At 40.5% G+C, this 24359-nt stretch overlaps 1 protein-coding gene across 6 annotated transcripts in view; it reads left to right on the forward strand.

Annotated features, from left to right (window-relative positions):
• MID2 (midline 2) overlaps nucleotides 1–20955 on the forward strand; it is a 134275-nt gene extending 113320 nt beyond the window's left edge. For 5 of the 6 annotated variants that reach the window (XM_045473113.1, XM_045473116.1, XM_045473114.1 and 2 more), the window contains exons 6-10: nucleotides 4608–4735; nucleotides 5840–6073; nucleotides 13703–13864; nucleotides 15286–15493; nucleotides 16122–20955. In XM_045473113.1, coding sequence (XP_045329069.1) covers nucleotides 4608–4735; nucleotides 5840–6073; nucleotides 13703–13864; nucleotides 15286–15493; nucleotides 16122–16524 — 1135 coding nt within the window. In that variant the 3' untranslated portion in view covers nucleotides 16525–20955. The remainder of the gene's footprint in view (nucleotides 1–4607; nucleotides 4736–5839; nucleotides 6074–13702; nucleotides 13865–15285; nucleotides 15494–16121) is intronic. The other variant, XM_045473118.1, reaches the window with a different exon arrangement.
• The last annotated feature ends 3404 nt before the right edge of the window (nucleotides 20956–24359 follow it).

The raw sequence follows: 24359 nt of genomic DNA on the forward strand, positions 1-24359 counted from the left end.
AAGCATCTGACTTTGGCTCAGGTCATGATCTTGAGGTTGCTGTTTGAGCCCCACGTCGGGCTCTGTGTAGACAGCTCAGAGTCTGGAGCTTGGTTTGGATTCTGTGTCTCTGTCTCTGCCCCTCCCCTGCTCATGCTTTGTTTCTCTCTCTGTCTCTCTTTCTCCCAAAAATAAACATAAAAAAATAAAATTTTAATTTCAGCCTTCCTATTTTCATTTATAAGTGCTCTTTCTTGATCTTGTTTCCTTTTCTTGTCTTTTCTTTCTTTCTTTCTTTCTTTCTTTCTTTCTTTCTTTCTTTCTTTTTTTTTTTTCATTCTGTCCTTGCTTTGTGTTGCAAGCTTCTTGTTTATCTTCCTGGAGATATGAGTGAACATTTAAAAAGCTTCTTCTAAATTCTGCATTGTTTTGGTTTCCTCCAAGTGCCTTTTCTCTATTAGTTTGTTTCACTTTCTGACTTTCCCTAAATGTCTGATAATCTTTTGCCTTCCTGTTTGAATTTAAGCACTAGAAGATGACTAGAAGATCCGAGGGGATGGGAACAGTCTGTTGCTTGGTGAATTTCACTGTAGAATAATAAGGTGGCATGCCAGATTTTGACTGAGGGGACCCAAGTGTTAGGTCTGTAGGTGTTTTGTCTTCAGTGGGTCAGTTTTCCCTGGAAGGAATCCACCAATCTCCTGCTTCTGGTGGGAGATGAGGGAGGGGTCTAACTAAGCCTGGCTGCTATCATTCTAGGAGCCAAGCAGGGAAAGGTTGCTAGGGGTTTTAAGACTGCTTTTAGTACAGCGGAAAGTAAACCTCACATTTCCTGCCAGGATGAGGAAGGAGTAGTCTCTGATTCAGTGGATCCAGGGTCTAGCTGCTCTTCATACAAACTTCCAACTGTCTGTGGCACAACATCAGCTTGCTGTTGTTGGCTTCCTGACCCAGCTTTCTCTGGTCTGTTGTTGGGTACCACTCATCCATCCCTTTTTAGCTTCCCAACGTTTGTTGACAGTCTTTTACTTGCTGGCATGTCTTTTTCCATTCTCGTTGTTTTTGTGGGTTTATGACATTTTATTCTTTGACTGTCATCTCAGTGGTATTTCATGAGAGCCGAGATGAACATAAATTTAAACCACTGTATTTAATCATCCTCGCTCACCCTTCAATTCTCCGAAATATCTTCTGCCATTACCACACTATTGTAAGTGTTCTTTTCCAGGTCACCAAATGAATACCTTGCTGCTAAATATAATAGACATTCCTTTGTCTTCCCATACTGTTTCATCTTACTTAATCACGCAGTAGCACTTGTCCCTACTGACGATTTTTACTTAAATTTCTCTGCCCTTAGCTTCCATAAACACTCCTGGTTTCCTCCCTACCTATGTGGTTTCTTTTGCCTTTGTGAGCAGATCTCCTTTGACCTATTCCTTTAATGCTAGTGTTCTTTATGATTCTTGTTTTAGGCCATTCTCTTCTCTCTTGAGAATTATCTGCCCAGCCTAAATATCTTCATCGATGGTTTCTCATAGGGTCTGAAATTCTTCCTCACCAATAATAATTGTAATATATTAAGGACCAAGATTTCAGTTAAAGTCAAATTTTAGCTGGGAGAGTATTCCTTCTCCCTTACAAATGACACTTATTATATTGTCCTTAATGGAGGTCAGAGCCTTGAGAGACAGGTAACGTTGTTTTGCTTAAAGTATTAAACATAGAAACACAAACAGACACACACTTACATATACCCCAATGCCATTTTTACTCACCCTTCCAGCCACTGTTAATATTTGGGAGTATAGTATCCCAATATTTATATTTAATATGTATTTCACAAACATAAGGTCATGTTGTATATACTTCATTATACCCTACATTTGGAACTTAACAATATATCATGAACTTGTCCCTGTCATTGGATTTATTTATTTATTTATTCATTTATTCATTTATTTTGAGAGAGAGCATGCAAGTGAGGGAAAGGGCAGAGAGAGAGGGAGAGAGAGAATCTCAAGCAGGCTCTGCACCATCAGCGTGAAGCCCTATGCCAGGCTCAAACTCACAAACTGTGAGATTGTGACCTGAGCCGAAGTCAGATGCTCAACTGAGGCAGCCAGGTGTCCCCTTGTCATTGGATAGTATCATATAACCTGATTTTCAGTGACCTCATAGTATTTCATCTTTTGATGTGTAGTAACACATTACTTAGTTCAGTCCCCATGGTTAGACAATTAGGTTACATATAGTGTATTGCGTGCCCTTAAACAGTTGCATCTTTGCATATACCTCAATTATTTCCTTAGTAAAAACTTTATGAAGTAAAACTGTGGTGTCAGAGAATATTTGCGTTTTAAACTATTTGGGTATTTAATGCTAAATTGATCTTCAAAATTTGTTGTCAATTTCAGTCCTGGTAAAATATGGAGGCATTACCTAATATAGGCATAAAAAGCTCCTATATTGTCATTAGTTATAATCTTAAATGCTGTCTCATTTTATCTTACATTTATTTGATTCCTCAAGTAGTTGGGCTTTTAAATATATTTGTTGGCTACTTATTTTCATGTTGTATGAATTGATTTTCTGTCTTATTTGTCTACACTCTTGTCACTACTTTCCTTTCTGATCACCTTAAAATCTGCTCTGCCTCCAATTTTGACCCCTTCCAGTCCATTACTGCAGCCAGAGTACTCTACTTGAAACATAAATTTGAGCATCACTCTGCCTAAAAAGGCTTCAGTGGCCCACATTGCTCTTCGGGTAAAGTGTAAAGTTTGTAACATGACCTACAAGGCTCTGTGTGACTTTGCTAATTCTCCAGCCTTCGGGCAAGAGAGAACACACACACATCCATGTAATCTTTGCTTACCTAACTCCTACTCATCGTGTAGGTCATTGCTTACCATAAACTTCCTCTGGGGAGAGTTCCCTTAGTGCTCAAGTCCTTGTCAGGTGGATCTTGTGTATGTTACACTCCCTTTGTAGCAGCACTTCTATTGCCTACTTAATGTCTTTCTCCTCTATGAACTGTGAACTTTGTGAAGGCAAGGACCACAGCTGTGTATCTCCAGTGCCTAGCACAGTGCCTGGAACATTAGTTGTGCTCAGTAAGTATTGCATGGATGGATGGATGGATGGATGGATGGATGGAAGAAAGAAGATTGGGGAGGTCAGGAATAAATTTCATGAGCCAATTTTCTACCTTAACTCTTGCCCTAAAGAGGTTGTTTTCTTCTTACTCATCAAATCCTGGAAGAATAGCCTAAAGAGTGAGACTTTAAGATTATACTGGGTTAGCCTTTCATTTGTTTATGCTGGCCTGCAGTTTATTCCTAAAACATCTATTTCGCAAACAACCAAGAGCTATTGTTGGCAGAAGTATAGCAAGGTACACGTGCATGAGGATATATATTTGTTTAACTCCTCAACCCTTACAACTAATTCATCATAAAAGTTTCCCCTCTGGTCTTTTTACATCCAGTGCCTCTTCCCTTCATTCTACCTGCGTATTGTTGCCAAGTTCATGTTTCTTTCCATTGTGTCATTTGCATGCTCAAGAATCTTCATTGGCTCCAATTCAGAAGGTCTGTCACAGAGCCTCAACATGTATGTTTTGGTCAAAACTCCCCCAAGATAATTATGATGTGTAGTCATGGTTAAGAATTGCTGAAGCACATAAAAATTTACCTTAATTTAAAAAAAATGGTCTAAATTGGTTCAGGGTATAAAGTTTAGAATCCGATGAACATGGATTAAGTTATATTTCTTTTTTTCTGACTTTTCCTGGTTGTGTGACCTTAGGCAAGTTACTTAACCTTTCTATGTGTCCTTTTCATGTACAAAATGGAAATAACATTTACTACACAGGATTATAGTAAGAAGTAAATTAGTCAATGTATGTAAAGTACATGCATGGTCTCTTCTACCTACTAAATGCTCAATAAATGTTAGAAGCTGTGTTGCTGTTAATCATTCCACTATTCACTCAACAATTATTGATTTGCTATGTGTCCAATACTCTGTTATGAACTGTGGAAGATATAAGAGGTACAAAATACCTGCTCTTGAGATGCATCAAACTAGCTGGGGAGTTAAAGCTAGCATAGCATTATATAATAATAATAAATAATAATAAAATTAAACATAAATGTTATAAAAGATCAAATAATGTACAGTATTTAAGTGAAGGCTGTAATTCAGCCCCAGCATGCTGGCTTATTGATTAGCATAAAAAAATAAAAAAATAGAGGGGGAGGCAAAAAAAATCTCTCAAACTGCTCTTACCAAGCCTTCAGAGGTCTAGTTTTGATGCTGCCTGCCAGATGGAAAATGATGCAGAGGAGGAAAAATCCTGTATTTACTTCTCAAAATTAAGACAGGATGGGGGAGTGCATTTGAGGGGTGAACATATGTGAATAAATATGGTATAACCCTTAATTGGTTCCTGATGATTAAAATGTAAATGGTTCCCACTGGAAAAGCATAGATATGATATTTTTCACTTAATGAATCAAGCCCTACGAGTCCTTTATTTTCTTCTTGTTGAACCAGAAATCAAACATTGGATAAAGGTTGCACACCCATTTTGATGTATATTGATGTACTTTTCTCTTTTCCAGGGTCGCTATGGCAACAGCATCTTCTCAAGTTCTGATTCCAGACATCAATTTTAACGATGCCTTTGAAAACTTTGCTTTAGATTTTTCCAGAGAAAAGAAACTGCTGGAGGGGCTAGATTATTTAACAGGTGTGAAAATACTGTGGTTTCCTTCCTGTTTAAATGCTTTTCTTTTGGTGTTCTCTTACTTTAAGATAATCGGAAAAGAACAATATTTATAATGAAAATGCTTTTATAAACTTTAAGACAATTCATGTATCTTTTTAGATAGAATAAACTTTAGTTCATGTAACAGAAAAGGAGATGATGTGTGAAATATTTATGGGGGCACATGGGTATACCATTATACTTAGAGGTAAAGAAAAAGCAAGACGTTGCTGATGGATTTCTCCTTACGAGCCTATCAGTAATATATTGTTGCTTGTTACTGAGGGAGTTAGAACTCAGGTGGCAATTATGGAATATTAAAGAATCTCCTGCATAGCGATAGGTACCATTCAAATGGTTTTAAGGAAATTTAGGAACTAGCAGATTAGGAAGAAAAATGTAAGAAATATCTGGCTTGCACACAATTCTAGGAAATGAGGGGTGCATCCAGCCTATGAAAAATGCTGGATACCCTCAGGATTAATGAATGACCATTTCATGAGAAAAATATATACATACAATAGCCTTGCATTTGTCATTATTTTGGCTAATATATTAAAGTAACTGTCATTTACTGAACATCTCCTTTATGCCAGACACTGTATATTAATTTTATATTATAAATATGTACAACCAATCTATGAGGTAATTATCATCCCTTATTTTACAGATGAAGCAACTCATTAATTTGCACTTGGCTATACTGCCAACAGTCTATAATAAAACTTATTTGAAAATAAAAAGCAATAGGCCAAAGGTCATGCAGTAAGAAAACCATTTGACCACTTTGCTCTAATATCTACATATGTGTTGGTACAGGCAGAGTAGACATCCGGGCAATCAGTTCAATACCTTAGGCTTATATCTTTGCCTAAAATGTCTCTGTCACTGAAGCAGAAGTGCTTTGGGGAAATTTGAAGTCTTAGCACTTGGCTTCAGGTTGTTCAGGATATGCTATCTAAAGCTTCTTATTAAGACAGCCTCCTCTCTATGAGGTGTAGAGTTGGGCAGCGAGGGTAACAATTGTTAAACTTGCAGAAAGGAGAGTGTGCTTTCCTTTACCTTCTTTTCCACCTTTCCTTACAGCCCCAAACCCACCATCTATCCGAGAGGAACTCTGTACTGCCTCCCATGACACCATTACAGTCCACTGGATCTCGGATGATGAGTTCAGCATCAGCTCCTATGAGCTTCAGTACACCATATTCACTGGCCAGGCTAACTTCATCAGTAAGTCATGGTGTAGTTGGGGCCTGTGGCCAGAGATAAGGAAATGTAAGGAAGCAGTAAGCTGCTCAAGATTGGCCGGGGCGCCACGAGGCAAGTGTTTGTAAGACATGTTAGGTTGTTTAGCACAGTGTTTCGTAGACAGTGCAAACTCCCCCAGTGCATTGCAAAGACCTTATTGATGGGTGACAAGCAAGTTGTGTATTTCCTTGCTGGGCAGTCACTGGGGCCACTCCCATTTGTTTATGTAATCCTTAAGCCTTTCCTCAGTTACTCCATGTCACTCCACTCTCCCCAGTCAGAACACAGCTCAGAATTCATTCCTGGGTAGCTAAGCCACCATCATTGCTGATCCTCTGTGTGTGAACATCTCTCTCCTTGACTCTTCTTCCACTTCATTATCATGGTAAAATATGCTATGTTCAAAGACTACTACTTCCTTTAACGCACCTATTTGTATCGGCGACTATAGCGACAAGCCTCCTGCCTCTGTCACTGTACCCCTTGTCCCTTTCCTCCAAGAATTACACCAAATACACAAATGTGTCAGCAGGCCGCAAGATGAAAGATGGTCAAAAAGCAGTCATTGGGCTCCCATTCTATGGTTTCTCCTCCTGATGAATTGGAGCAAGACATGGCAGAGTAGAAACCTGACGCATCGATTGCCAGACTGAAGGGGGCCAGCTGCAAGTTCCCCTCCATGTGCTGGGGAGAACTGGAAAGCAGAATTAAAACTGGATTCCAGGCTGGAACAGATTCCCACCCTAAGGTTGCATCCACACAGCTGCAAATTAGTATTTTCTTTGACCTCTGTGCTTGTGCTTCTGTGTCTGACTTCACAGGGAGAGGAGTTTTTCCAATGAAACCCTCCCAATAGGCTTCCCTTTTTGGTTGTGTGACAATTCTGGGCCACATGCTGGGGTGGGGAGATGAGAACACATTGGGGGTCAAATTTCTAAAAACACTTGCCTCGTGCAGCTCCAACCTAAGCCACTTGGCCTGGGTAGCTGTATTCCTAGGTATTTTTTCCAGGTGGTGGAGTCACAAACTCTAAGGCCTCCCTGACATGCTTTTCTGCACTTGGCTCTACTGCTCTGGAATGGCTTACAGCCAGCAACTGTGCTCCTCCTTCCTGAGATGGGGAGAGCGGTGGTCTCCTGGGAGTTGAGAAATAAGTCCAAGAAGTGACAAAGATCCAAAGGCTGTCCTCCTTATTTTCAAAGATTTATCGTCCTCCATGAAGAAGAGCTTAATGGACAATTCTTAATAACAATAGGATCATAGCACCTTAGAATTGGAAGGAAACTTAGATATCATTTAAGCTAATCTTCAATTTTACCAGTCACCCAGTAGATGATTGTCCTGTCTCTACTCGAAAATTTCCAGTGATGAGTAGCTCACTTCTAACAAAATAACTCATTCAGTTGTTGTTGTTGTGCAGCTATGAATAATTGTCAGTGCGTCCCTAGAAAAGGCCCAACTCTCCCTCCTAGTAACTAATGACAATGATAATGTGTACGTGCATTATGCTTTGTCATTTACAAACACTCCCACTTATTCTTCATGAGTTCTTCCTTAACCATATGAAAGAGTTGATATTAATTCTGTTTTATAGATGAAGAAGCTGAGGTTCAAGATAAATGAGTTGCCCAAGGTCACAGAGCTACAAACTGATGGAGTCAAGATTTGAACCCGAGCCTGTCAGACTTTAATCTTAATGTTTTCTTGAATTAAACCCACAGCTACCAATTTGTCCTAGTCTTGCCCCTTTATGCCTCACTAGTAAACCTAATCCATCTCTCACATGACAGTTCTTCAGATCATTTTACGTAGCTCTCATATATGTCCCTTCTAAATTTTCTCTTTTCCAGGCTTAAATATCCTCAGGTCTTTGAATCGTTCCTCATGTGACCTGGTTTCAGACCCTTTACCATCATGGTATCCTTTTTAGGAATACACCCATGTTTGTCAGAGTGTTTTATACAACATGCTGTCAAAAAAGTGAAAACAGTACTCCAGAAGTGGTCTGACCACCACGGAGGTTAGCTGGATTATTTGTCTTATACATTAGCTGATGACCCCCGCCCCAAACCTTTTTATTCCAGTAGTCACATTGCCTGTGTTGACTCCTGAGCATGTAGTCAGCTGAAATCCCTAGGTATTTCAAAATCTTGTTCCTATACAGTTGATTGTCTAAACTGAAATACAACACCTTGAGTACATCCCTATTACATTTTGTCTGGTTAGCTGTGACTCCACATTCGAACCTGCCAAAATCCTTTTAAATCCAGTTTCTGCCTTCCCAGCCTGCCTTCTATGTCTTCTTCCAATCATAAGTAGAAAAATGGGATAGGGCAGGGACAAGTGCAGAGCCCTGAGCAAAATTTTGTCTGGCAATGGGCAGATAAGATGAAACAATTTTACTGGGAATACATATTCAGGAAGATTCAAGGTCTCAGTCCTACCTGTTGGTCTGGCCTGCCCCTGTTCTGCTGCTGTTGATTGAACTTGGACTCTGAGAGATGCTTTTCCCTTGAGGTTTTTCCATATTTTCTCTTTTCTTAGACCACTTTATTTACATGTAGTCAACATACAAAAAAGTTGTCCATCAACAGATCAATGGATAAAGAAAATGTGGTATATCCATACAATAAAATATAATTCAGCCTTTAAAAAGAAGGAGATTCTGCCATGTGTGACAACATGCGTGAACCCGGAGGGCATTGTGCTAAGTGAAACAAGCCAGACACAGAAGGACAAATACTACATGATACCATTTATATGAGGAATCTTAAAATAGTCCAACTCCACATTTTCTTTAACCAGAAATGTCTTCCTTGTTGGTTAGTATTTTGTCTGGAGAAATAGTCCCCTTATTTTTTTTCAGCTTTCTCCCTTCATTTCTAATTATCTCCCCACCTCATCTAAGATTTGGGATGGTCACAAGCCAATGATGTTTCAGATGATGCTGTTAGCTGAATTCAAACAGATGTTTAGCTGACTGTATTCCCCATTACTGTATATCTTTTCTCCTTTTCAGTTTCGTGATTTGCATTATGAAAGCACTGGCTATACTCTGTCTGGCCAGGCAGTCTGTAACAAACTGCCACAAAGATAAAACTTCTATTTCCTCTCTTTTTCATTTCCATGCAAATGTTCTCCACTACACATTTACACTTGGCTTCATGGATTTCCATATTGTGGTCTTTCCCTTTGGAACAAGGTGTATATTTCCATTACCATAATTCAGTCATAAACCCCATCTCACCAAGTCTTGGTGATACCCAGAGAATCCTATATTTACCTTTTTAAAATGTAGAACTGGTTTTCAAATTACAGAAAAGTTGTAAGAGTAGCACAAAGAATGCCTGTAAACTCTTTACCCAGATTCATCCACTTGTCAACATCCACTTGTCAACATGTTATTTCATTTCCTTTATCATTTGATAGCATTCCCTATCTCTCTCTCTATATTTCTGAACCATTTGAGAGTAAATTGCATACATCATGACCTTTTACCCCTAAATTCTTCTGTGTAGGTTTTGTAAGAATAAGGAAACTCTTACCTAACCACAGTACAGTTATCAACTTTAAGAGATTTGATACAGTACTTTTCCTGATCCACTATTCATATTCCAATTTTGACAGTTGACCCAATAGTATCCTTTATAATGTGAAGGACCCAATATTGTCCTTTAGAGTCAAGGATCAGGTATTGCATTTAATGTCATATCTGTAGCCTCCTTTATTTTTTTTAATTTTATTAAAATTTTTTTAAAGTTTATTTTTGAGAGAGAGAGAGAGACAGAGCATGATTTGGGGAGGGGCAGAGAGAGAGGGAGACACAGGATACGAAACAGGCTCCAGGCTCTGAGCTGTCAGCACGGAGCCCAATGCAGGATTCTAACTCATGAACCATGAGACCATGACCTGAGCCGAAGTCAGACATTTAACTGACTGAGCCGCCCAGGCTCCCCTAAATTTTATTTTTAAGTAATCTGTACACCCAACGTGGGGCTCAAACTCACAACCCTGAGACTTAGTCACGCACTCCACCATTTGAGCCAGCCAGGCACCCCTCTTGTAGCCTCCTTTAATCTGGAACACTTAGTTTGTCAGTCTTTGTCTTTAACGACATTGACAGATTTTTTAAATGTCCTTTTATTTCTTTATTATACTATCCCTTATTTTGGGTTTCTCTGAAGTTTCCTCATGATTTATATTCAGACTATGACTTCATTGCTGGAATACCACATGGGACGGGTGTCCTCCTTAGGACATCACATCTCGAGGCACATCATGTCCACTCGCCCTTTGTTGGTGATGCTAATTTTGTTCAGCTAGTCAAAGGTGTTGCCTGATTTCTTCATCCTGTAGTTACTGCTTTTCCTTTTGCAACTAATGAGCAATCTGTGTGGTGATAACTTTGAAACAAGGAAACTGTCTTGCTTCCTTATCAAACCCATCTCACCCCCACTCCTGTTTTAGCACCAATCAAAACTCCTTGCCTGGTCCAGTCTTTGCTCTGATGATTACAAAATTATAATTTTCCAAAGGAGGATCCCCTCCCACTTTTACAAGTTGACCTTCTACATTCTACTGTAAGCCAAAGCCCCACCCTCTGTCTATTTATCTACTTATCAGTATGGCCTCATGAATTCTCTTTTCAATGGTTTATAATTCTTCACTGCCCTTGCTTATTTGGATGCTCAGGTTGTCCAGGTTTAGCCAGTAAGACTTTGAAGCTTACTCCTGGGTTCTTATATTCTGCCATAATTTTCTTGAATACTTCTTTACTTTCTAGCATAACAAAATATTCTAAGGTCGTATTCACCTTATCCTGCCCCAGCCTTGAAATCAGCCATTTCTCTAAGGAACCTTGGTTCCTTTTAATTGGAGAATGTTATTATAGAATAAGATCTGGATACTAGAAATACACACATATGCCCATGCACATATGCATGTGCACACACATAATGTACATACGCATGTACTTAACATATGTGCACATATGGATGCCCATATACACACACATATATAGAAATCATGAGTTCATACCAATGCCTCCAATTCCAGTCCATGTCCACACATTCTTTGTTGCCTTCCCCCATTTGATATTTTTACATTCCTACTTCCACAATGAGAACCTTGGCTCCCAACAACATCAACACATGTACTCATTTGCTTAATCCCATAATAGATCTAACAGTTCCAGAAGTGCTTTGTCCACGCCACTACAAAAACAAACAATAGTTCAGGATTTGTTTTCAGTTCTCCTGCCCCCATCCTTTTGGTGTGGTTGTTTTTCATTTGAAATGCATTTGGGTTCATTTGCTTCAGTTTGCCTTCAGTTTTGGTCCCTGCTCTTCCCATTCATATTGATTTAATTTTAATTTTCTGAATTTGTGAAACAGCAGTGTGTTTCCAAAAGGGAAACCGATACAAGAAAAAAGTGTATTCAAAGGATTGTCATTCTTGGGTCACCTGGGTGGCTCAGTCGGTTGAGCATCTGACTTTGGCTCAGGGCATGATCTCACAGTCTCATGTTTCGTGAGTTCAAACCCTGTGTCGGGCTCTGTGCTGACAGCTCGGAGCCTGAAGCCTGCTTTGAGTTCTGTGTCTCCCTCTCTTTCTGCCCCTCCCCTGCTTGCACTCTGTCTGTCTGTCTCTCTCTCTCAAAAATAAACATTAAAAAAAAAAAAAGAAGTGTCATTTTCACCCCTATCTTTTTAATCCCCTGCCCTTCCCCATCCCTTGTAGCTAACCAACTACAATATTTTCTGGGTTTTCCTTCCTATTGTTATTGGTGTTTTGTAAACAAGCAGATATATGTATGCTCCCTTATTTGCCCTTCTTCCTTGGAAAAAAAGTGTGTACTATACATGCATGCTCTTTTGCAATTTGTTTTTTTCAGTTAACAGTAAACCCTGGAAATCACTCCATATCAGTTAACAGAGTTCTTCTTCATTCTTTTTTTTAAGCTTATTTAATTAATTAATTTATTTATTCATTTATATCAGGGGAGGGGCAGAGAGAGAGAGGGAGAGAAAGAATCCCAAGCAGGCTCCACGCTGTCATCATGGAGCCCGATGTGAGGCTCGATCTTACAAACCGTGAGATCATGACATGAGCTGAAATTAAGAGTCGGATGCTTAACTGACTGAGCCACCCAGGCACCCCACTCTTCAGTCTATTTTCGTAGCTACATAGTACTTAATTGTGGCATTTGTTTTTTGTTTTGTATTGTTAGAAGTATATCTGGAAGACCATTTATTTCCCTTTTTGTATTAAAGTCTAGTGTGCAGTTTATGATTCATATTGTAAATTGGTACATAGCTAACCAGGCCCTCAAACATTATTCCTGGCCCTTATCCTTATTGTCTTTTCCTGAGCATAACTGAGCGTCTTCACCAGTTATTCTTTTTCTAACATATGTGTTTTCCCTCCTTCATGCTTCTTTTTCTAGTTTTATTTTAGACTTTTTCAACCATCCACCAAATTAATTATAAAACCCTCATGATCAGATCTCTTTCAAACCACTCATGATTACTTTTCATTTTCAACCTCACTAAATCCTTCACTAAGGCTGCATAGAAGTGACTACATTCGCTGTTCATTTTCCTTGCCCATTCCTGTCCATGCTTTGTTAGAATTGTGGTTAAAAAGCAATAAACTGATTGAAAGACAGGTAACAGAAGAGAGAAGCCTGGATAACTCACAAACCAGAACGTCAACCCCTCTTCTACTAACAGTTAGCCAAATACATGTTTTTAATTATGTGCATTTTTCTTGGTTTAAGTCAATGTTTATGGTCTAAAGAGTTTCGAAAGCAGAAACCTAGATCTCTGAGCTTGGGAGGGAAGAAGGTTCCAGGCAACAATGTGTTCCTGGACCACCCAACTTCGAATGAATATTGGAACCAGGAAGGAGCAAAAGATGGGTAGTGCCAAGTGGGGATATGGCAATTTTGCTTTGGTTATCATGCCATCTCCTTGGCTTCCCTATGATACCTCAGAGTCCAGTTAGATTGGGAAGTGAGGGTGAGGATGGGGAGGGTGAGATGAGCCATAAGCCCTGAAAGCTTCACTACCTTGCAGAGACCAAGGAACATTGCTGTCTACCCCATGAGTTGTGACGTAGCGGAGAGAACACTGGCCTAGGGTTAAAGAAACCAGGGTTACACTCTCAGCACCATCACCATCTTTCTGTGGCCTTGGGCAAGTCACCTTCTCTCAATCTTAGCTTCCCTTTGTAAAAGGACAGAAACATGGCATGTAGGTGTCCTTTTGGCTCTGAGATTCCATGTTCCTGCGCTGTGCACGGGACCACTCCACCCATATGAGGCTAGACTCAGCTCTCAGGGGATTGGACCTTTGGCATAAAGATCCAGAGACTCCATAAAAGTGGTGATTCGGTGATTTTTTTTTTTTTTTTTTTTTTTTTTTGTATAGTGGCCTTTCCTATATTATTGCGCAGAAAATTGAAGCAACCTAAACTTCACTAGTGATGACATTCAATTGCCTGGCATAAGCCTAGCTCCATGGGAGAAACAAAACAGAAGATATTTATCTCACTGTGTATCCTGGGACTCAAAAGAAAACAAAGTGAAATTAACCTTTCTTTGGTGGTGGGGGGGGGAGGCTTTTGATGAATTTTCAGTGTGCTTCTCATCCTATCTCTACTACCTGCCGGTTAATGTCCTTGTCTTTCCCCACCTTACAGGCCTGTATAATTCAGTGGATAGCTGGATGATTGTGCCCAACATTAAACAGAACCACTACACAGTGCATGGACTTCAGAGTGGGACGCGCTACATCTTCATTGTTAAAGCCATAAACCAAGCAGGCAGCCGGAACAGTGAACCTACCCGACTAAAAACAAATAGTATGTTATGGTGTTCCCAAAAGGAGAGATCCGTTTTCCCCTCCATGCCAGGGAGTACATTTAGCCTGAGCAGGTACCCACAGCAATGCCAGAGAGCAGAGGCACTGGGTAGAGGAGTTTACCATTTTAGTTGATGCTTTGGGCACGGGCTCCGTTGGTGCCCCTGGGGGATATGTGAGTACAAAGATATACACAAAGTATATGTAGTAGTAGCTGGTGTTCGAGGAGGATGTTAGTCAAGGCTTTTTCTCTGCACCCCATCCCATGCATGGGGAACAGTTGTGTCAAACAGTACTAATTTGCGATGATCTGGTAGAACCCTTCTGCAGAAAAGCCATACCTCTTAGGAATGCTTCTGGATGCAGGTGACTGAAAATCCAACTAACTTAGCTTAACACATAGTATTTTTTTTCTCTTTCTCACAGCAAGAAGTTGGAACGTAGGCAGTTCAGGACTAGTGCGGCAGCTCGTTCTGTGATGTCGTGAAAGATCCAAACTCCTTCTCCCTTTGTGTACTGGCGTATTGTCACATGATCACAGTATGGCCATTTCAGCCTCCAGTTGTCTTATTTCCTTTTAAGAGAGGAAGAGGGGGAAGGAGTTGGTACACATGATGGCTATCCCTTTTACTGGGAAAACGGGCACATTGCAGAAGTGTCCCCAAGCTTGTCTGACTTCTGTTTCCCTCTGCTTCCACCTTGTTAGCCACCCCTAGCAGCAAGAGAGGCTAGGAGCTTGAATATTTAGCTTTTTTGGCCTCTATAGTGAAAGTGGGTCACAGAGAAAAAGTAGGGAATGGGTGTTGTGTTCGCCAGCAGTGTCAGCCGCAGACCCATCTTGTATAATACAGCTCTTGCCATATCCAGCAGTTGGCTCTTTGTAACTTGTTTTGTCATATGGTTATAAGGAATCCTCTGTCACGAGTGATCCTACATGACAAATGTTTTCTCTGATTGTTGATGATGATGCAACAGTCACTCTGACAAAGTTACGTAATCATATGTTATTTACATCCCAATTGTAAGAGGGTAAAAAGATTGTCATTACTGAGTTGTTTTTGTTTTTTTGTTCTGCCAGCAACCACCTCATCAGTTCCCCTCACTTTACCTCACCTCAAATGCTCCTTCCCCTAAAATCCACTCAAATCCCAAATCACCCACTGAAATAAAGCAGAGTAAAAAACACATTTGAGAACATGAGACCCTTTTAATTTGATAACATACGAAGTGGGGGGCAGCTTATTCTTATTTTATTGAAAAGGGTGGCTTCAGGCCTACTTCCTTAATATAATCCAAATAGCACCAACTTGCACTGGCCCACAAATGAGCATGATATCAAGAATCTCCTGGTAGTGATAGCCCTGAAGGACGAAGATGGAATTCTTAAGTATTTTCTTATGCATTTTTTTCTACTTTTTTCAGGCCAACCCTTTAAACTAGATCCCAAAATGACTCACAAGAAGTTGAAGATCTCCAATGATGGGTTGCAGATGGAGAAAGATGAAAGCTCTCTGAAGAAGAGCCATACCCCAGAGAGGTTTAGTGGCACAGGGTGCTATGGGGCAGCAGGAAATATATTCATTGACAGTGGCTGCCACTACTGGGAGGTGGTCATGGGTTCCTCAACATGGTGAGTGGATCCCACTTACATTTTTTTTCTTCTCCTTTCTCCTGCTGTCAGGTTCCTAGGAGATTCAGTTCCGTAGCACAAACGTAGTACCAGTATGTCAAGGTTAAAAGGAATGTGATGAAAACCACTCCTAGAAAAATTGGCCAGCTTTAAACAAAAAAATCTTGGGAAATATACTGGGATCACAGCTGGAAATTACTACAGCATTCTAATTGCTGACTTTGTAAAGCTCTAGTGCTATCAACATTATGGATCTAAATGTAAACTGTTTAGTAAATGAAGAAGTTAAGGATACCTGCTTCTATGGGATATTCTTGTATATCCCATATGGTATCTAGCATAACTCAGATCATTTTTAAAAATTTTTTTTAGTGTTTATTTATTTTTGAGAGAGAGAGAGACAGAGCATGAGCGGGGGAGGAACAGAGAGAGAGGGAGACACAGAATCCAAAGCAGGGTCCAGGCTCTGAGCTGCCAGCACAGAGCCCGATGCGGGGCTCGAACCCACAAACTGTGAGATCATGACCTGAGCCGAAGTCAGACGCTTAACCGACTGAGCCACCCAGGCGCCCCTAACTCAGATCAAATAATGAATGTTTATTTCTTTCTCCTTTCCACTGTCTCACAGGTATGCAATTGGCATTGCCTACAAATCTGCTCCCAAGAATGAATGGATTGGCAAGAATGCCTCCTCATGGGTCTTCTCTCGATGCAATAGTAACTTCGTAGTGAGACATAACAACAAAGAAATGCTGGTGGATGTGCCCCCACAGTTGAAGCGTCTGGGTGTCCTTCTGGATTATGACAACAACATGCTGTCTTTCTATGACCCAGCTAACTCTCTCCATCTTCATACTTTTGATGTGACCTTCATTCTTCCAGTTTGTCCAACATTTACAATCTGGAACAAATCCCTAATGATCCTGTCTGGCTTGCCTGCCCCAGATTTTATTGATTACCCTGAGCGGCAGGAATGCAACTGTAGGCCTCAAGAATCCCCTTATGTTTCTGGGATGAAAGCTTGCCATTAAGTTTCAAGAGAGCATAGAATTCACTGGGTCTACAGTTCAGCGGTTCTTCCCCTCCTAAACCTCAGTTAGTGTCCAATATACAAGATAAAAAATAAAGTTCATCTGAAGCATCCAAAATAACTAGGTATTATAGATTTAATTTTTGTGCACTAAAGCTTGTATCTGAATTAATGTGTTGAGTTTCTCTGAGCAAATTTTCCAAGTAGTCTGGGGTCAAGCCATTGGAGGAGAAATCTAGAGAATACTTCTCATCACTGGAGAATTCAAATTTCCTGATGATTTAGGAGTGTAAATGATACTGGAAGGAATTAGGATAATTCTAAGTAAATAATGTAGAAAGATGCTCTGAACGAGGGGCTAGCCAGCAGGAAAGGCGTGTGTGGGGTATCAGCCTCTCTAGTACTGGTCAATTTGGCCAAGTAGAATTTTGAAGGATCGGATGATCGCATATTATATGTAGTTTTTGATAAAAACCTACCATCAAGGATTTATTGTAAAGTAAAAACACAAATGTGTATATATAATATACATAAAATGAATAAATATGTATTATATATTCATTTTATAATTATATATACATAATAATTTTTTTATTTGCTCGTTTGAGTGAGAAATATACTGGAAGGGAAAAGAAATTATATCGTCCATTTTTGTCCCCTAAAGGGAACATCGAAATCAGGCAACAATTCCCCCCTCTCTCCGTTCATCCCTCCTATTCTCCTTCGTGTCACACACACATGCAATAATGACATAGATGGTGGGAAGAGCTCTAAACTGGAGTAGGAAAGATTGGGGGACAAGACTGCACAATAGCCACTAACGCTGGATAGAAAATTGATCCAATACAAGCATTATGTGTAGTGCAGTTTCACTGAGGCTGCCTAATGGAAGAGGGTCATCTGAATTGTTAAAAATTCTTCACAGAATATCTCAAAGAAATATAGCTTTATTACTCTGAAGTACATACAGTTACTAGAATTAGGCTAAAAAAAAGAGTTGCATAATAATGGATGTTCTTTAGGAACTTTATTTACTTAATCCGTGAGAATGGAGTGTTCTAGCTGCAACAACTATTTGCATATAAAGGCACTTGTATTTTCAGATAAAACACTTCCGAAGTGCTTCAGAATGCCTGTGAACAGTCTGTTTTCTTAAACAGGTTAAATAATCATTCCTCTTGCAATCTTGTTTACACTATCCATCTGCTTAGCCAACCCTTCATGGCAAATGCAGTTTGTCATCACTGTTGTTGAGGGGCATCAAGTTTATGGTCTGTGCTTTTGTCACTTCCACTGCGGAGACTGGGGATGTCAGAACCAGAGCTTTCTCCTTCCCAGGAGAAGAGTCTCCAGGCTTCAAGGAGTCTACTTCTTCGGAGCTGTGAAAAGACTACTTTTGTACAAAATGGTAGCTGTAACAAGCCACCAGATTGGAGCCTTGAAACAATGCCAAAACTTCTCCCTTCTTCCTTTCCACTATCTTGGTGGATGTTAATTCATTAATTCATTCAACAAACTACCACATGCTGGGTACCGCTCTGCTGCCGATATACTGATAAAACACAGTCCCTTGCTGTCAAATGCCTTACTATTCTGTAGGAGAGACAAATAATCTATATAACCCCCCTAAATAACAGCTTTGTATTGTTTTTTTCACCTAACATGGAAAGCAAGACTGATGCAAGTACAGATGGCAGGCTCAAACTTAGGCATCTGGTAGCAAAGTCCGCTTTTTTTGTTTTAAAAAACGTATGTAATTTCTGCTGATTAGGAAATGAGCAACCTCAGTAAGATCCAGCAGTGCTGGGAAATAGCACTTTGGACTAAAATAATCCTAGTTCTTCTGCCATTTACTAGCGGTGGGACTAGGGTAAGTTACTTCACTTCTCTGAGCCTCTGTTTCCTCTTCCGTAAAATAATACCTACCTCACAAGGCTGTTGCAAAGATTTAAAAAGATAGCACATGTAAACTGCCTAGCATAGAACCTGGCATTTAGTGAAGTGCACAAGGAATATTAACCTCCTCTTCCCAGCCCCAGCCCCATTACACTGTAGTGGTGCTTTACAATGTATGCCTTTCATCTCTAAGTTACTCTGGTCTCTCCTCTAGGGCTTATCCCCCAGTTTTTAAACACAAGTTATTCCCCACACCCCTTCCTAAAACCTCTCACTGGCTCCCATAGCATTCAGTAGAAGGTCCCATTTACATGGGGTTTGGCTTTTCAGGTCCCTGTTGGCTTTCCTAGCTTCATCTTTTGCCATTTTCCTCCTTATAGTCGTTACTCTGGACAAGGTCAATTACTCACATGGGTTGTTCTCTGGGCCTGGAATGGAGACATTATTGACAGTTTTGATGCCCAGAGTAAACAGGAATTGTTCTTAAATTAAGGGAATAGTGTGAAGATGCTATAAATGCAGAGCACTCCACCTCCGCCTGGACCAATTTCCTCTACCTGATCCTTAGCTCTCCCAAGCTATTCATTTGGTTTTTTTTTTGTGCCCTTTAGGTTTTGGTGGCCTGGGACAAGGCTTCAACTTCCCCCACCTTATTTTTGACTTTAGCCTAGACTACTTTTCCCCACCCTGACCCCTCTCAACCAAATTAACTCCTGACGCCCTTGCCTGGGGCATGTTCTCTTCTGAGCTTCCGTGGCACCTTTGAGTGTTCCTCCCTTCTCAGCAATAATCACACTGTATAGCGGTGTTTTTCAGTGTGGTCCTCAGACCACCTGTTAGAGCCACCTTTGGTGTTTGTTAAAACAGTTTATTCCTAGACCCCACTCCTGATCTACTTAATTAGACTATTTGGGCACATAGGTGGAATTTGACATTTTCAACAAGTTCCCAGGTGATTCTGATGCACACAAAAGTCTAATGTATAATGATCTTCCCTACTAGACTGTGAATACCTTGAGGGCAGGGACTGTGTCTTTTGTTGTTGTATTTTTAATACTTGGCATGGTGTGTGGAACAGAGTAGCTGCCTAATGTTTATTGAATGAATGTATGAATGAACGAATGAATTATCAAAAGTTTCCTTGTTGTAGTCTGATATCCATACTGGTGTTTGTTATTTCCTGGGCAGAAAAGCTTGGTTACTTCTCCATTTGGGCTATATTGATATTATTTTGCAAATGCCCCAGGACTCATGCATATAAATGAGTGTTGTCTGCCTCAAAAGCCCTTTGGGAGTTAACTTGGGGAATTGTCTAGAGCATGTGGCACCATTCTTTGCAAAAACTTTTCAGTCTTTTTGAACTTCATTCTTTGAAGATGGATTTAAGTTTTGATTATAGCCCCAAATCACTCAGAGGTTAGCCTACTGAATAATGTAGGAAATTAAACTGGCCTTGAGGTAAGCAATGAAGTTTCTGAGACAAATAACGGAAAGTGCTTTTCAAGAAACAACATGGTGGCAAAGTATTCAGTGGGGGTGTGGTGAGTCCCAGATACTTCAAGGCTTTCCTAGATAATGGCAATGCTAGGGACCATAAGAGAAGTCATTGACTACCTCTAGCTGAACCCAGTCGGACAAAGGGAATAGGACCTGTATTTAACATCTTCAAGGAAGGTGACTTCTTCAGTTTTCATTGTTGTTGCCCTACTCAACCTATTCTCCTACAATCCTTTCTGCTAGCAAATTATTCTTTCTGTCTGCAACTTATGCTCGTTTCCACTTTTTATATTGTCTTACTGAAGAAAGCACAAAAATAATCAAAATAAAGTTAAACCTGTTTTAAGAATATGAAAGAAATTTTAATGCCACATTGGAGTTGTGACTACTTGTAAGTAAGGATTCCTGCATCTGTATGTTTTTATCATGTAATCACATTGTGTAACTTTGGATGCAGTGAAATTCAGATTTCAACAAAACCACTTATATGTTCTTTTCAGCTAAAAATACACTAGGTGAATTTTCTAAGCTTCCATGGTTTACATATTTATATATGACTACCTGGATGGAGCAATCCATGGATGGATTTTTTGATTAGCTCAAATATTTGATACCCTTTCCTCTACAGAATAGAGAATGTGAGGCTGACAGATAAGAACCACTCCCATGCTTCTTTCAATTCCTGAAGCCAATTGCAGCCTCAGAGCCATTGGCTGTATTTGGCCGTGTTATTACAGGTTGGCCAGTTGACTGCCATCAGGTCAGGTAAAACTGCCTTTTACGGTCTGGTCGGCCATCTTCAGACATATTCTCTGTTGTTGTTGTTGGCTAGAATATTTATTAGACTAATGTCGGACTATTTTTTATCAAATATTTTAACCCAGGCTTGTTTGTACTGGGAGCTCTGGACCAATAGCGTCTCTTCTAGTGACAGAAATCTGAGCATCGGCAGATTATTACACAGCCTCATCCCTCTAAAATATCCCAGCCCATCCAAAATGCTATATTATGAATTAAATAAATATATATGTATTCATGAGTTCTTGATTGTCTCTCACTGGAGTTTAAATTGGGGGGAACATTGAAATGAAGATGGCCATGGGCTACTGGAATTATCTAAATGACTTGGGGGAAATCAATTATCATATACTAGGTAGAGATTTGGGCAGAGAAGACCCAGGGTGGGGGGGGGTCTAGAAATTGAGATCCAGTCATGCAGACTGGTTTGAGGAGCAGGCAACAGTCAGGAAGACTAAATAAATGAAGGTCTAAGGCCCAAGGAGACATGCACATTAAGTTTCAGGGATTGAAGCAGAAGGTGGGAATTAAGGAAGAATAAAGAAAATCCCAGTGCTGGAACCTATTGGTTAAGGTCAGAGTAGGGTCAGAAGTGACTTGAAACAGTTTGTCAGACCATGGGCTTATAGAAACTATGGCCCCAAAGCAAGAAGATTAAAATATAAAAGAGGCAAGAATTTGGAGTACCAGGGGCTTAGTGGTTTTACTGGAGAGCAGTCTAGGCGAAGGGCAAATATGGGGCTATTACCCACAGCTAGGATTGCATATGTTTTTTTGGGATGTAAAGTTTGGAAGTCTGTTTTATACGTTAGGCCAGAGAAGATATGGAGCCCTTTATGTTTGCCTACCTAGGAATAGGGTTGGTCCTGGAGTCCCAGTGAAACTGAGCCTGCAGGTGGGGGTGAGGTGGTATATTATAAAGATTAGGAGTAACAGAGGCCAAGTAGGTTGTTACATGGACGTTGGAAATGTATATAGCATAACAGTTAATGAGAATGACTCTCCTCCACTGTGAATTTCCAGGGGTGGAGGATTAAGGTGGCCTTCCTATAATTGTTGGGCACAATATACAAATTCCAATTGTGACTGGCCTGGACTGGTCATTCAAGAGGCATTCACTCTGTTCCCAGTATTCCTCTCATTTCTATGGGGGCATACTAAGATGAAAGAGTATTCGTAACATTTATAATCTAGTGGGGTACCCAATTCAATCGGTCTTCCCAAATAGTTTTTAACCTATAAATGCAAATTGCTCATGGTATCTGAGAAAGGAAGGCATTGGAAGACACGGGTGAGAGTGGCAGCTCTTACCAGACTTGTACATGGGACATACATAGTAAATGCTGACTGAATAGAAGTAGAACCTGATGAGCAGAATGACAAGCAGGCCACCTTGTACACTGTGAAGTTTGTCTTAAGTGAACTTTACACCACCCTCTCAGGCACATAGCTCTGGTCCAGCATTCCCACAACTGCCTCTTTGTAACAGGCAATTTGTTCTAGAAGGCCAGTCTTCAAAGAGAACAATTAGGAGAATTAATAAATTAGCCATCAGTAATGGGCTAGTGGAGGAGTATGGGGAAAATTCACATCCCTCCCAGCTTCTCACTCTAACTCTTCCTTCCTTCTCAGAAAACAAGAAAATGTTAACAAGAACCTTCTAGAGACAATGCTCTTGTTGTCCAACCTGGGGGGTGACAAGGTGGGGAGGGTTTGAAAGGGTCAACCAGCGATGTTCTGGTAGCCTTGCAGGGGACATATTTGGGGCCAAGAGGCATCTTTCAAATAATGGAATATAGATGCCAACTCTACTTCCTGTCAGGTTAGCCTCGTACACAGAACACAGGGGATCTGCTACTTCTCCAGCCAGACTGAAGTCCCAGAACATGGTATTTGGGCTGGTGTTCTCTTTGATGCACAATGGCAGGAAAAAGGCATTATGATCTACATATCTTTTTGTCCAGCTTAACTCCCCTGGTGATAATGGAGGGTATTGTGATATGCCAGAAATGGGAAATTGACAGCAAGCAGCTGTCAAGCACACAAGTCCAAGGCCTGCCTGATTCAGCAGGTAAAGTACAACGAATCATTTTTAGTTTCAGTTTATTATTTATACAATGAAAGAAACAGCAGTCAAAGGTTCCTGCTCCTAGTGGAAGGAAGACACTGTAAAAGGGGCCAGAGGACTGCAACGGTAGTCATTGGACATCCCCTTGCTAAAAAGCCAATTTTAGACTTCAGCTAAGTGGCTTTATAGTATGTAGCTCTATTCTGAGAGGGATGAGTCAGGAAGACTCTTATCTCATCAGATCCCAGGAGGTGGGAAGGGATGAAAAATTCTCTTGACAGCCCCCCAGGGGAGTGGGGGGGATAAGGAGGCAGTGGGAGGTAAGTAGCAGTGGCCTTGAAGCACTTCCTTGCAGACCTCCCATCCTCTAGCGTTCTGGGGATATAACAGGTGTTCTGCCAAGACTCAGATTAGTTATGGTTTAAGCCTTTGCCTGCGGGACCTATGTGGAGAGTGTGAGGCTGCCATGGTGGAGCTGTTCCTCTCTAGTAGCTAGCTGAACACCCAGGTACCTTCCTTGGGGGGAAGCAAAAGGAATCAAAGTCAGAGTCTGTTAAGGAACTCTCTCTCTCCTTTCTACTGACCTTCCATTCATGTCCTTTCATTCTCCTCTGTGTCTTTGGGGTTGGGATGGAGTATGGGTAAAAAATTAAAGGAATAACGGGACACACAACGAATTCAGACCCTGCAAAATTCAGTACCAAGGCCAGAGAATCCCCAAACCCAAGTCCTTTGCTATCTCTGGCTCTTTGTTTTTCAACCACAAATTGAAATGTATGAGTAATTTCTACAGTCGCTTTTAGCTCTAACACTATGCATTTCCAAAAACGCAAATTTACTGAATGTAGTGGTAGGAACCTAATCTGCATACCTACCCCAAGAATGTTGGGACATCAGGGCAGATCATCAGGAACCCTATGACTAGAGCAGAAAGGTGGATAACGTTACAGTTACTTTGCGACCTCCAACAGATTCTCTTTTGAGAGGACTATACTCCTCTTTACACACTTCTGTTCACTCAGAGCTCCCATGCCAATCTCCCCCACTTACATTTGCCACCATTATTTTTTAGTTTTCCACTGCAGCCCTCTTCTCTTGATTTGTTCACTAACTGTACAAAATACAGACACTGCTCTAGCTAGTCAGGTCTCAGTTTCAAATTTCAGGTCAGCTGCCTGATAGATTTCCGTATGTCCACGTAGGAAGTTGCCAAAGACATTACATTTTCTAAGGGCAGAATAGTTCATTTGATACATAAACCAACAGGGGTCCTATGTGTCACCAATCACAGCCTTTCTTCCTCAAACTTCCACAAATACACTCCTTACATGGAAGAGAGAGGGTCTTGGCATTTATCATGCAATTACTCATTTATTCATTCATTCGACAAATAATTTACTGGTAGACTCTTTGTCAGGTGTTGGAGTTCAGTGATGACTGTAACACATAGTCTGTGCCCTCATAGAACTCATTATCTAGAGGGGTGACAGACCATCGATGAATGAATCTTGTAATAGGAGCTATCACTGACTGCTTACAGTGTCCTTGACACTATTCTAAGCACTTGAAATGTAGTA

Source organism: Leopardus geoffroyi, chromosome X (genome assembly GCF_018350155.1).
Source record: "Leopardus geoffroyi isolate Oge1 chromosome X, O.geoffroyi_Oge1_pat1.0, whole genome shotgun sequence".
NCBI classification, from domain to species: Eukaryota; Metazoa; Chordata; class Mammalia; order Carnivora; family Felidae; genus Leopardus; species Leopardus geoffroyi.